Below are 13,838 nucleotides of genomic sequence, written 5' to 3'. Positions count from 1 at the left end.
AGAAAGGATCCCCAAAGCTGAAAACTGTTTGGAAAAACCATTGCCATGAACCACACATTGGTGCCGTGAATATGTACCCATATTCGGTTTCCAAAAACCTTCCTGTCAACTTTTTCATGTAATGGAATTTTTTTAAAATTATAAGTTGAACAATATAAGGACTATCTCAAACAGGTTAAACGTGTCCGTCCTCGCTCCCTGTCCTGCCCTACTTCTCTGAGGGTAGCCGGCCTTGACAGGTTGATACTCGCTCCACGCCGTTCTCTGTGTTTGCTGATAACCTTTTCAAAATTTCCCTGCAAACAAACCACAAAATTCAAACATTCAAAGTTGTAGAAGTGAGGATAATTAACTCTTAGGTTCCTGCCACTCACCTCCAAGAATTATCAAGAATTTTGCAGTACTTGCTTTCTCCCATTCCCATATAATTTTGCCTTTCAAAAGCATTATAGTATGCATGCTGATTTGCAACCTGTTTTTCACCTGACAATTTTCCTGAAAAAATTCCATATTAGCACATTGGCTTCCTTCCAATGCCTATGGAGTTTTCCATTATACACTGAACTGTCATTTGCCTAGGCGTTCCCCAATTGTTGGACATGCAGGCTGTTCCCAAAACATTTTGCTACCTCACAAAGTATTCAGTAAATGTCTTGTACACATGTGCCTTTTAATTTAATTAATTTTAGATCAGGCACTCTTCCAAAAGTGGGCTCTTGGCATATATATTATTTAATATTGAGAAAACATATCTTCAAAGGTGTCAGCATACAATCCCACTAACAGTATATGGACATTTCTTTAGATATTCTCCAGTCTTTTATATTACTGTTCATTGGAAATTGAATCCCTTTTGTAGCTAGAAGGCATAAAGTTGGCATTTGTGTGTATCTGTGTGTTTCTTTCCTGCACTGGTCTTTATAAATGGCATTCTCTAGGGGAAGATGGCCATTTGGATGTCTGGACAGGGGTAGAGAGAGATGTTTTTTGAAGACTCAGCCCTGCTCTTTGTCGCCAGCAGTTTGCACAGAGGAACGGTGCCGGACGAGTGGTGCACATCTGCAATCTCCCGGAGGGCAGCTGCACTGAGAATGACGTCATTAACCTGGGGCTGCCCTTTGGCAAGGTCACTAATTACATCCTCATGAAGTCAACTAATCAGGTAGGCCTCCATACGTTCACTCTGGGGGATATATGATGAGCCACAGGGTGGCCAAAGGAGACTGTAGGCATTTTTAATGTAAAGAGGCGAAGCACAGTTGGCCGCTCCGACGGGGCACAGAGGTTTTTGCTGGGCTCTCCTTTTGCCTCCTCTGGTTCTCAATGCCTGCTTGTGCTGGATTGCCTAGAAGGGAAGGTGTCACTTTAGTATGGGGCCTCCTTTACATGGAAAAGCCAATGGCCTTCAAATAGGAGCTGACAGACTACTGATCGTCTATCTTCGCTGTGTTGTGGATCTCCTGAGCTAAGACTACAGCCCCAGTTTCTAAAATGATCACTTCTGATTGCCTGGGTGTGGACCCAGACAAGAACTGCCAGGCAAGAGACATTTTAAATTGTTCTTGGTGTCCATATGTGAGGTCACCTAGCAGGAGAGCAGAGAGGAACTGATAGAAAGCACAGGGGAACTGAACTCAGGAGGCCTCTTTCAGAACACCAGGGGAAGATGCTGAGTGTCCTGCCCTATGACTCTCAGCCATATATATATATTTTAAAACAGGTTCCCTCACTGCACCGGAGTTAGGGAAGCAGCCAGGAGCCCCTGCAATCTCTTGGTCTCCGCCCATCCGCACGGGTGCTGGGGTCCAAACAGGCCCTCAAGCTTCTGCAGCAAGCACCCTTCCTCACCCAGCCCCTCCCCAGCCCCTTGGCTTTTACTTCGGTCGCTGTTTTTGCTTTGCAAAGCTAAAAAATAGGTACAGTGTAGGTGTGAGCTCTAGGACTTAAAGCCGCTGCAGAGCGGCAGCGGTCTCCATTGCTCAGCCTGGAGAGAGGGTTTCGTTGTGTGTTCATCTCAGGAGTTCTGTGTTGGGTAAATGTACAGAGTTGGGTAAATTTAACATTAAGGCAACAAGGCTTCCTAGATTAATTAGTATTTGCCCCATTTGAGAATTGACAGCTAGACGTGCTTAGTGTTTGGATCAAGCGAGAGACCTTAGAAAAGTGGGTGGCGTCATTTGAAATAAAACCCAAGGGATTCAATCTTCTTTGTCACACATACTTCTTAGTACCATGGTTTAAAAAGAAACAGCTGAAATTAACTAGTAGAGAAAGAGGAGGGGGAGGCGATGGAAAGGGGGAGGGGGAGGGGGAGGGGAAGGGGGGGAGGACTAGGGCTCCTAACAAGAGCTCCTTAGTCACAGGCAGAGTAGGCCTCTGTGAATGAAGAAGTTGCTCACTGACAGAGGAAAGCTATTGTCCCCTAAATATAAACTGATGGATTAGAGTGTCTTTGCTCTTTTACAAAGCTCAACACAGAGGGACCAGCATCAGTCCATACCACCATAAACCAAATATAAAACTCTAACAGCCACTGATTTGTACCAACAGCTACTGGGTAAATAGACAAGTCCATTAACACAGTTTATTAGAAACTGCAGACACGGAGTGACAGAAAAGCCCATTTCTCTGTGTTGATCAGAACAGTGAGGCAGAGAGGGGAGATGCCACGTCAGTGTGGTCTGGGGCTTCTTCTCTCCAAGCCACCGCGGCCTGGCCATCCTTTGAACGTAGGGGCTCATAAGCCTCTGAGTTTTCAAATATATTTCTTTTTAATGAGACAAATGGGAGCTCAAGTAGTCCCCTGGGCTTCTGCTTTAGTCTCCTGATGTTACCATCACCAAATGGCAGCCCAAGGCCACGTGCACAAGAGCCCACATGGGAACTGTGAGTTAATAGGCCCTCCCATCCCAGAAGGCCTTCCATAGGATGATGTAACTCAGGATGCACATACATAATTAAGAATAGTGTTTGGTAACCATGGAAACTAGGATGGGAGCCATCCTGTAATGAGCTCTTTTGGTGAAGTTAATACAAAGTTCTCTTTGAACACATGGAATCAAAGAGAATTCTTTCTTGTGCTGATTTTTTCCTTTTATTGAGCTATAAAACAGATACTCCCAAGAGCATAAAGTATACTTGTCTTCATTGTATAGCTCCATTAATTTTTTTACATATGTAACCCATATAATTAGCAGCTGGTCCAAGATAAAGGGCATTTCCAGAAGATGAGGTTTTCCCGTCGGCTCCCAGCCGCGCTCTAGAAGGACTTGCAACTCCAGCTTGTGTCCATTGATTATGTCACCTGCTCTTAAGCTTCCTCAACATGGACTCCTATCTGGTACTGATTGGTGTTTGAGGTCATTAAAGTCAAGCCCACTGTCTTACACCCTAGGCGTTTCTAGAGATGGCTTACACAGAAGCTGCCCAGGCTATGGTCCAGTACTACCAAGAAAAGTCTGCTATGATCAATGGTGAGAAGTTACTCATTCGGATGTCCAAGCGATACAAGGAATTGCAGCTGAAGGTACAGCAATCTTTCATTCAGTCGGTCACTCGGCAAGCATCACTGATCTTGAGGCTGTCATTTAGACGGAAATTACAACATGGCAAGAAAATTGCTCAGTGAAGGGAGAGGGAGGATCTGGGAAGAGATGGGGGAGGGGGGATCTGGGAAGAGGTGGGGGAGGGGGTCTGGGTAGAGGTGGGGGAGGCAAAGACTATAACAAAAATACATGTGTGAAATCTCAATCAATCAATAAAAATATATAAAAAAGAAAACTCTTCACTAAGCACTGAGGTGAGTACAAGAGGAAAGAAGTGCTTAAGACTAGTTGGGAGCTAGGGAAAGACCAAGACAGAAGTCTTGAAGGAGGAAGAAGGCTGGCTGTGTTCTGATGAGGATAATTCCACCTTTAAATACAACTTCTTGGTGCATTCAGAGCTCTGAATACATTTTCTTCCTCCAGCATCCCCCTTGGTCTCCTGATCTCTTTTCCATTCTCCATAGGTGTCTGAAGCTCGTATAAGTCCTTCTAAGAAACACTTGGCTGGTCCACTCTCAGTCAGATGTATTCAGTCAGTCTCAAAGTGAACTTTGGTTTCGTTTTAGCTTGTTCTGCATTCTTCTTTTCGTTTCCTTTTTTTCTTGAGTAGTATAATCTGTATAGAATTAATTAGTTGCAATTTAATACTAATCTTGAGTCAGATCTCATATATCTCATAAAAGGACCACAAAAGAAATAAAATATGGCCAATACCCAGAAGTCCGTGGGGCCCTCCTTCTGTTCAGCTCTTCTTTCTCCACTCTCCTGGCTCCAAGGATAATCATTTCTGTGCTGTTGCTTTAGCTCTAGCCCCTGTTCATGGGGCCTAAGCCATGGCGTTTAGCTTTGTCCATTCTTAAACATGATATGAAAGGAATCATGTTGTCTTGCTTTTTCTGTTCAACATTTTATCTTCCATGTCAATTTTCATTGTTCTATATAATGGTCTTTCGTGGCTCTGCCATTTGTGTATCTATCTCATGGCTCATGGATATCAGGTTGTTTCCAGTTGGTGGATATTAACGTAAGTGCTAATCTACTTTGTCAAGCATGTTATCATGGTACAAATGCACAGGAGCATCTAACTAGGCGGTACAGGGATCACTAGGGTTGGAACTGCTAGATGACCAGGCAGGCTCACCTCAGCTCTGCTAGGTGACAGTGAGCTCTTTCCAAAGTGTTTTGTCACAGTCTAGCATTCTCCTCATAGAATATGAGGCTTTGTCGTGCTCCACATTCTTGCTAACCTTAACTTGTCTGACTTTTAATTTGGGTGTGGGGGTGGGTGCAGTATTCTGGTTTATCACAGTTTTATTTTGTATTTTCCTGATGAAGTACTTATAAGGTTGAATACTTTTTTCCATATGTTTACTGGCTCTGGTTTTCTTGGTGGGAAGTTTATTTCCAAGTTATCTGCCTGTGATTTTCTTTTATATTGTGTCTTCTGGTTGATTTGCTGTTCTCTTAACTGGAGTAGTTGGTCTGTTTGGGTTGATTATTGCCGTATTGGTGTTTAAAACTACCCTCTTATTTTAGGCTTTCTACTGTTCCACCTAATAAGATTTTTATTCATAGTTCATTTCCATCTTTACTTGGGGTTCAATTTGTTCACAACTCACAGCTCTTAATCTGCCCTTAATCTTGAGGGTTGACATCAGATGACAAAAGACAAGGTTGCTTCTAGCGAGGACAAGCATTCCAGCAAGTCAGCACATACAGGCGAGGGTAACCTGTTAGCCAGTCACCCTAGGCCTCTCTCTGCTCTGCCTACATTACTGCCTCTGGAGTTCCTTACCAACCGTCGTTCCACTTTAGGCCCAACCTGGATTCTTTCTCTGTAATAAAAGCACGAGACAGGTGAAAAGCCCAACCTGTTCTGTACCTAGCCAGCTCCTGTTTCCCCCTGCGGGCTGGAATTGAATTCCTACTCTGAGTTCCCAAAGGAGCTTAGGCCTCCAAGTGAAATGTCATAAGTTTTGAATTAGGGCAAACAACAGTAGTTTCTTGTAGTTCCAAGGCATAGTAACACTCTACTGAGGGAGACAGTCTGGGGTGGTATGGAGTTACTGTTCAAGACGTCTTGTGGTCTGAGTCTTGCATTCAGCAAGCATTCCCCGAGTGCCCACTATGGGTGGCAACCGAGCTGGTGCCACGGGCATGGAGGGAGTAAGTGTGTGAAGAACTTAGTCTGATGGGAGGAGAGACATGGAAACAAAGAACCAACAAAGATGTGACCTATGCCAGACCGGGAAAGGATGACACCGCCCTAGGCTCTGCCCCTTTCTGCATTGAGTCAACTTCTTAACCTCTGTGAACCACAGTACTCAGATCAGCTCAGGACTGTGCTTGAGTTCTTTGATTTTAGGCAATTTTCTTTTCAGTCTCACAATCACTATCCTATGAGGTGTGCAGGGCGGATAATCACAGTAATTATAAGAGTACACCATAATGTACACCTTTAATTGAGTCCTGCTCCTCTGGGGCAAGTAATACATTAAGCACCTTCCATGCATTATCTGTTTTAATCTTGACGTCAGTCCTGCCAGACAGGTATTATAATCTCGCTTTTACAGATGAAGATATTGAGCCTAATAGAAGTTCCACAGCTTGCCCAAGATCATAGTTACTGAACGATCCATGATGAAAACGTGAGACTGTTGGCTGGGTGTGACAGTGTTTGCCTTTAACCCCAGCCCTGGGGAGGCAACGGTACGTAGAACTGTAAATTCAAGACCAAGCTGACCTTGTCTTGTGAGTTCCAAGTCAGCCAGGGCTACCCTCTAGGACCTAGACCCTGTCTCAATAACACAACAAAATAAATAAAACCAATGAACCAACCAACAAAACAAAACAATCAAAAAACCCTGAGACTACTTTGGGTTTGCAACAGATATGGTATTTTTTTTATATCTCACTATTAGGTTTTCCACCATCCACATGAAAGCACAAAACCAAAAAGCAGGAACTCGAGTAGTTTTGTGCCCACAGTCCCCCAGGCAGAACAGTGGAGAGACAGTATTCTGACAGAGCTTCCCAAATCCAGGGTGCATGACGTCACCAGGCCTCTTGCCAGAATTGTTCAGATTCTGCAGGTCTGGGACAAGGCTGTGACTGCATTTCTATCAAGCCCCCAGCAGGTGCTGTCCCTCCTGGTCCTAAGAGTGCACTTGAAGTGGCAAAGGCCTAGAACATACTGTTTTCTGACCTTTGCTATGGGTTTTCAGCTCCTCATGTTGTCATATGTCCCTCTGGGTCATTGTGACCTTCAGCATATTCCAACTGTGTGTAATAGACTTTATGGCCTCTAAATTGACATGAATCAGCTCTCTCTCTCTCTCTCTTCCCCCACCCCAACAGAAACTTGTGGCAAGTAAGCCTATTGATGTAGGTGAAAGAATTTCTTGGCTCATTTGAATGAAAGTGCAGGAGTAGCTGACTGCAGGTACAGCTGGATTTTGCACCCAATGAGATCAAGATGTTGTTGTTCTCTGTTCTGCTTTCTACTGTCATGGCTTTGTTTTCTGAGTGCTTCGTGGGAGGGCCCCCAGCAGCCCCAGGCTCTCTCCTCTAGATGGCGTGGTAACCCTCTGCAGCTCTAGCTTCAGGTGTTCCGCCCTGTCTCCTTCAGTAAGAGAGAACAAGGCTGACTCCCACAAAACCTCTGACAGTCATTCTGATTGGACTGATTTACCACATGTGCCCATCCCCGAACCAGTCTCTGTGGCCAGGGGAAGGCTGTGCTTTGATTGGCAAGGCCATGTAGGGTAGGAGAATGAGCTATACAGAGAGGGGAGTTTCCAGGAAGAAGCTGAATGAAAGGAGGCCTACAGGCTGGGAAGTCCAACCATGTCAGAAACAACCGGGGCTGTGCTGATAGAGCCTGGGTCTGATGGATTTCAGGCTCATAGAGAAGATTTCAGCATCTTCCCTAGGCTTTGGGGGTCAGAGCAAGATCTTCAGAGCTGTCAGAGGACCTAAGCTCCACCCCAATCCCAGCACCTTCAAAGGGTGCTGTTTGTCATGCCCTGAGGCTTCTGGTGACTAATGCCAAACAGGTCTGGTTATTCTGCCTTTCTAGACGTAGAAGGTGAGTCTCCCACATTCAATAAGCTGTGACCCCAGACTCTGCCAGTTGGAGGACAGAACCAATTTTCACAGGGTTAAGATTCCAACTTCTGGTCCCTCTCTGTCAGTAGCAAGCACTTTCCTGGGATCGCCATGGACTTAGACTCTTGTCCTGTATTAGAAGCAGCAAGATGTATGGACAGTGAGAACTGTGCTGGCCTCCTATGTGGGTATTGATCTGCATCAATGTCATCATAGAACAGAGGAAGAGATGTGACATCTGAGATTTGCTTCAAAACAATTTCAAGGGTGGGAAAAGAAGGTCAGAATACAGATCTCACAAGATTAGACAGGATTCGGTATACATTCATTCTACATTCTTGTGTATTGTCCTATAATAACAAGGTATCCCAAATGGCATCATAGTCTGACTTTATTCTCTTCCACTTCCACTTCTCTGGAATGGTGACACCATTGTGGCACTTGCACCTGAAAGGAGAGGAGCCTGAGCACTTCTTGACCACACTGGCTGCCCTGCAGTGGGAGTTCTGTAAAGCCTGTCTCCTCTATCTGCTCCCCACAAGGCTGCACTCCTCTTCTTATTCCTCCTTTCCTGGGTCTGAAAGTAACAACCAGGAAGGCACTAAACTCCACAAGAGTAGAAAACATTGACCTCTTAAACTTTTTGTGAAAAGAAGCCCCTGTCCAAACCACTCCGGGGATTTTACTGTGTTCTGAGAAGTTGCCTGGTTTGGGGACATACTCTTCAGCTGCTGCCTTCTTCAATTGTTCCAGCACAAGCCGCAGACTGGAGACCTGGAATTGGCCTCCTCGATGTCGCATAGCTTGTCACATAGACGTGATTGATCCTGGTGGCTCCCATTAGTGTTCCCAAGCTCCATTGTTTGTCATGTGTTGGCTGCATGAAAGCAGTAGCCAACGTCTAAGGGAAGGCAGAAAGACTAGCTCAAGGAAGTCCAGACATCTCTGTCTGGGATGAGTATGGGTGGAAGGAAACATTCTGGGCAGGAGCCTTCTTTCCAGCCCCTGGCCCAGCCTTGGCCTCTTCCCAGCAGCCTTGGCCTCTGCAAGGTTTTGGTGCCATTCAAGCAGATATGGAGATAGTTGACAGTGTGTGTTCTGGGAAACCTGGTACTTGCATGTAGCATTGCATATGCTTATAAAGTGTCAATGTTTATACTTTCTGTTGAATACAAGTGCCGTTTGCCTGAGGTGTGAGGTACTCTTGGGGCTAGCTGTCCCAACTAGTGCTGACTCCCTGGGTCTGTGTCCTTGCTTTTCCATGTCCTAGGATCAGAGTCTTCTCTTTGTCCTTCTTTTCTTTGCGCCTGCATCTGACAGGTGGTCCCTCCCCAGCTTGAACATTTTACATCTTTCCCCTGAGTCCCTAGACTCTGAAACCACAGACAGGCCCTCCTCTATTACCACCTTTACTCGGTGCTTCTCCCAGACCTACCCTTGACTGTAGTGATAGCAGATCAGCAGCCATGCTTTGCTGAGAATGCAGAATTCCAGTCTCTGTCCACTAGACCTAGGTTTTCCAGAATGAGATACATGATGTTCACTAGTGTCTGGCTCTGGAAGTCTTTGTAAATCACATAGAAAAAGGTACAGAAGAAAAGAGCAATTGATTAGCCTTCTTAATAGAAGTCTTTGTCAACACTTGACATGGTTAATGGAGAAGTTTTTTTTGTTTTGTTTGAGGTAGGGTTTCTCTGTGGAGCCCTGGCTGTCCCAGAACTTGCTCTGTAGACCAGGCTGGTCTTGAACTCAGAGATCTGCCTGCCTCTTCCTCGTGAGTGCTGGGATTAAAGGTGTGCACCTCCCTGCCCAGTTGTGATTGAAAGTTTTTAGCTCTATTTTTTTTAAAAATATCTGCTTTATTAAGCTATAGCTCCCATGCCTTGCTCTCTGGACGGACCCTGAGCCCTACTCTGGTCCTCCTCATGCTCACACTCCTCATCTTTTGCATCAACCCCTTTATCGTTCCTGCGAAAGATGTCGTTTCCCCTGTGGTAGGCTGGCAGTGAGCAAGGCAGGTCATAGCTGCTCCCCCGACACTTGTGGTGCTCTCTAATGGTCTCTCTGACTTTGCCTAGAAACCTGGGAAAAATGTGGCTGCTATCATCCAGGACATCCATTCCCAGAGGGAGAGGGACATGTTCCGGGAAGCTGACAGGTGAGGCTCTGGGTTTTAGGGCAGAGACCTAGAGGTTAAAATACCTTCTAGCTTCTTGTTCTTAGGGGATGTCTTAGGGTTAATACTGCTGCAATGAAACACCATCACCAAAAGCCACTTGGGGAGGAAAGGGTTGATTTCACTCACGCAGTTCATTAGCCAAAGTGATTAGGGCAGGAACTTGCAGCAGCACGTCTTTCTCTGTCCCACCAGCCAGCTCCCAAATCACAACATGAAGGCTTCTTAATTATGAAAGCTCAGCTGATAGCTTAGGCTTGTTTCTAACCTGCTCTTATAACTTAAATTAACCCATTTCTATTAATTTATGTGCGGCCATGTGGCTCATGGCTTTTACCTCTCCTCCTGCATGTCTGGCTTCCTCTGTGTCTGGCTGGCAACTCTGCCTTCTTCTTCCCAGAATTCTCTCTGCTCTGAAAATCCTGAATGGCTATTGGCCATTCAGCTTTTTTATTAAACCAATCCAAGTGATATATCTTCACAGTGTACAAAAAGATTATTCCACATTTACCCCTTTTTGTCTAAGTAAAAAGAAAAGACTTTAACTCTAACATAGTAAAATTATATACAATAAGAACAATTATCAGATGCTATCTGAATAGAAAGGAAAGGTATCAACCCTAACAAATGAAACTATATGCAATAAGAACAATCATCAAGCAAGAATCTCACTCACAGTGGTTGGGGATTTAGCTCAGTGGTAGAGCACTTGCCTAGCAAGCGCAAGGCCCTGAGTTTGGTCCTCAGATCCAGGGGAAAAAAAAATAACCAAAAAAAAAAAAAAAAAGAATCTCACTCACAATGTCTAGTCTATCTTCATTTGGCATATTTGGGATAAATATTCCATTATCTATTCTCTCTTGATAAGTCCAAAGTTTTATACCTAAACCATTTTTATTATAACTTGTATTATCATTCTAAAAATATCTTTTTAGACCTTAAAACATCCTTTTGGATAAACAACTTAAGCTTTTATGTTTTTAACCTTATAAACTTTACATCTCTTAAGTAAGTTTCTTTTCTGAATTTGGTAACAAGGAAAACTGTAAAACTATAACTATCTACTCTTCAATGTCCATCAGAGAGCTAAGAATGATAAAATATTACTTGAGTAAACAGGAAGTACATAGAAAGCAACTTCCAAAACTAAGAAATGGCAGAGACATCTGATAGCCTGGGCAGTTACCCAAGGTTCCTTTGTAACATTGCCATCTATCTTCGACCTACAGGCCTAGAATAATTACTGACATACTTTTCTGTAAAACGGGAATTTTGAAGGACTATGCCCCCTCCCTTGTTTTGGTAAAGTTCAGAAGTCACTTTCCTGTGTGTCCTGCAGAATGTCTGGCAGACTTTTCTCTGAAACAGGAATTTTGAAGGACTGCCCTGCCTTATCTTGGCAAATTTCAGTAGTCTTTTTCCTTTGTGTCCTGCTTGTCTAGTTTATACAGCATATTGTCAGCAGTCAAGACAAGAGCAGTTTCTTGCTCAAATGGTTAGTTTTACCATATTGAAAGCAAACTCCATACGGAGTTTCTTTGATGCCCATCATCTTCTCTGAAGTAAATTGGTACTCCAGGAACAGATGTGTCTCATGTTCATGAAAAGCCCTATGTTACAAAACATTTTAAATGCAATGCTCTGTAGGTCTTTGAAGTGTTTGAAGACCATTTAATCTAAAATATATTTCTATTTGACCTTGAAAACATACCTAACATGATTACAAGTTTGATGGTTATAGGTGACTAATTAGCCTATATTTCTTTATTAGTCTAAATAGTTTGTAATAATAACTTTTAAGGACTAGAAAATTACATTACATTGTTAAATTAACTACATAGGTACAATACCTTAAACAAGAGTAGAAATAGATGTATAGTATGTTCTAACAAAAATAATCTTAAATTTGTATCAACATACAAAATTCCATACCAATGTAAAATATTTGAGACTAGTGGTTGTTTAAAACCACACTCTTATCTCATCAATTTTATACTATATCTTCCCTTTTTCTCTTCAGAAAGAGATCCCTGAATCTAATCTCTTTTGCTAAGTTTTTTTTCTGATCATGACCAATAACAATTTGTAATCAACCCCCCTAAACCATGATAAACATCCATAGCCCACTGAATGACCAAAAACCATCCATTCCAACTCTTGGGAATATGGATGTTGGGTTCTCTAGACTGCTTCCTGTTGTCTGGGGTGCTGGAATCTTTGGGAGACCCTGAGAAAATTAGGATATTGGTCAAGTCCTGGCTAGAATATAGTCTATGAGTCTGAACCATCTCAGCCAGCAGCCTTTAAGCTGTTCTGGCTCTGAGGAAACTGCAACAGAGGCACTCTGAGAGGCTAGAACACTTGGGCACCCATTTTCATTCGCCAGTCCCCTTGCTCTGAAAACACATAAAGGTCTGAAAGGTATGAAAAAAAATCCCTTCCAAAGGTAACATATATCTGCATTAACACAGGTATGGACTGTGCATTGTATACAAGCCAACTAAAGATGATTTTTTTGTTTTATGTTTGAGCAGATAAAAAAGCACCTGTTTTATGTAGTTTTTCTAGGTTTGTTCCTTTATATCTGTAGCCGAGATTTTCAGGGAGTCTCCCCCATCAAACCTGATCCTGAGCAAATTCACAGCATTTTATTTTCTGTGGAAAGAAAAGCATAACTTCTTCTTCAATACAACATATTTTTTGACTTCCATTTTGAAATTAAGGAATTAAAAAATATATAGGTTGGTTTAATTTGGCAGTTTCCATAATCTAGTGTTTCTTAACACTATTGTTTGCTGCTCATCAATAATAAAAAAATTTAATCTCAACAAGACACCATACAGAATCCAGATTCTCTGTGTATTTTCCATCTTTTTGTGACTATATTTTTATTACTTTATTTCCCTCTTTAAAGACTTTATTATTTTTAAACATTTTTATGACTGTCTATATTTTTTTTCTTTTTTTTTCTTAAGCCTATGCACATTGTTAAACACACTGTGACCTGTTTAGGGGTTTTTCCATCTGAATCTGCTTTACTGTGTATCTGTAACCTGTTTAGGGTTTTCCATCTGAATCTGCTTTACTGTGTATCTGTAACCTTTTTTGTTGCATGAGCAAAACCTAAGCTCCTGTGCAGCTTAGCTCATTGGCCCACTGGTGTCTCAAGCCCACAGGCAATGGCCAGGAGAGGAATTACTGTACGCTGGCCTGCATGGAGAGACTGAGGACTGGGAAGCCACATTTGACTACATTTTGTGTGTTTGGAACCTTTTCTAAAGCTTTCTCAGGTCTTACATGGAAATACATACCCCTACATTGGATACCATTTGTAGCAAGTCTTTCTCTGACTTATTCTTTTTTTTTAAATTTTTTTATTTTACTTCTTTCTTTAAAGACTTTTATTATTATTTTTAAACTATTTTTTCCTGCCATATGTAGTGAGACTTTCTCTGTCCCACCAACCAGCTCCCAAATCACTAAATGGAGACTTACTATTAATTATGAAAGCTCAGCTGATAGCTTAGGCTTGTTTCTAACCTGCTCTTACAACTTAAATTAACCCATTTCTATTAATCTATGTGCGGCCATGTGGCTCATGGCTTTTACCTCTCCTCTTGCATGTCTGGCTTCCTCTGTGTCTGACTAGTGACTCCGACTTCCCAGTGTCCTCTCTGCTTCCCTTCCCAAGTCCTGTCTAGCTATTGACCATTCAGTTTTTTTTATTAAGCCAGTCTAAGTGACACATCTTCACAGTGTGAAAAAAGATTATTCCACAACAGGAACTCAAACAAGGCAGGAGCCTGAAGGCAGGGGCTGATGCAGAGGCCATGGAGGAGGATGCTTATTGGTTTGTTCCTCATGGCTTGCTCAGCCTGGTTTCTTATAGCACTCAGGATCACCAGCCCGGAGGAGACCCTACCCACAAGGCTGGGCTCTCCCTTATCAATCACAAATTAAGAAAATGCCTTCCTGGCTTGCCTACAGCTTGATCTTATGGAGGCATTTTT

General features: G+C 43.0%; 1 protein-coding gene across 1 annotated transcript in view; it reads left to right on the top strand.

The window, feature by feature from the left end:
• Positions 1–13,838, top strand: part of Rbm20 (RNA binding motif protein 20) — a 205,746-nt gene that overhangs the window by 167,162 nt on the left and 24,746 nt on the right. Inside the window, 3 exon segments of the mRNA XM_028875066.2 lie at positions 1,022–1,162; positions 3,395–3,526; positions 9,731–9,810. Coding sequence (XP_028730899.2) covers positions 1,022–1,162; positions 3,395–3,526; positions 9,731–9,810 — 353 coding nt within the window.

Source organism: Peromyscus leucopus, chromosome 1 (genome assembly GCF_004664715.2).
Source record: "Peromyscus leucopus breed LL Stock chromosome 1, UCI_PerLeu_2.1, whole genome shotgun sequence".
In the NCBI taxonomy this organism is placed as follows: domain Eukaryota; kingdom Metazoa; phylum Chordata; class Mammalia; order Rodentia; family Cricetidae; genus Peromyscus; species Peromyscus leucopus.
The sequence above is the reverse complement of the archived record's forward strand: the minus strand, read 5'-3'. Positions and strand labels throughout refer to the sequence as shown.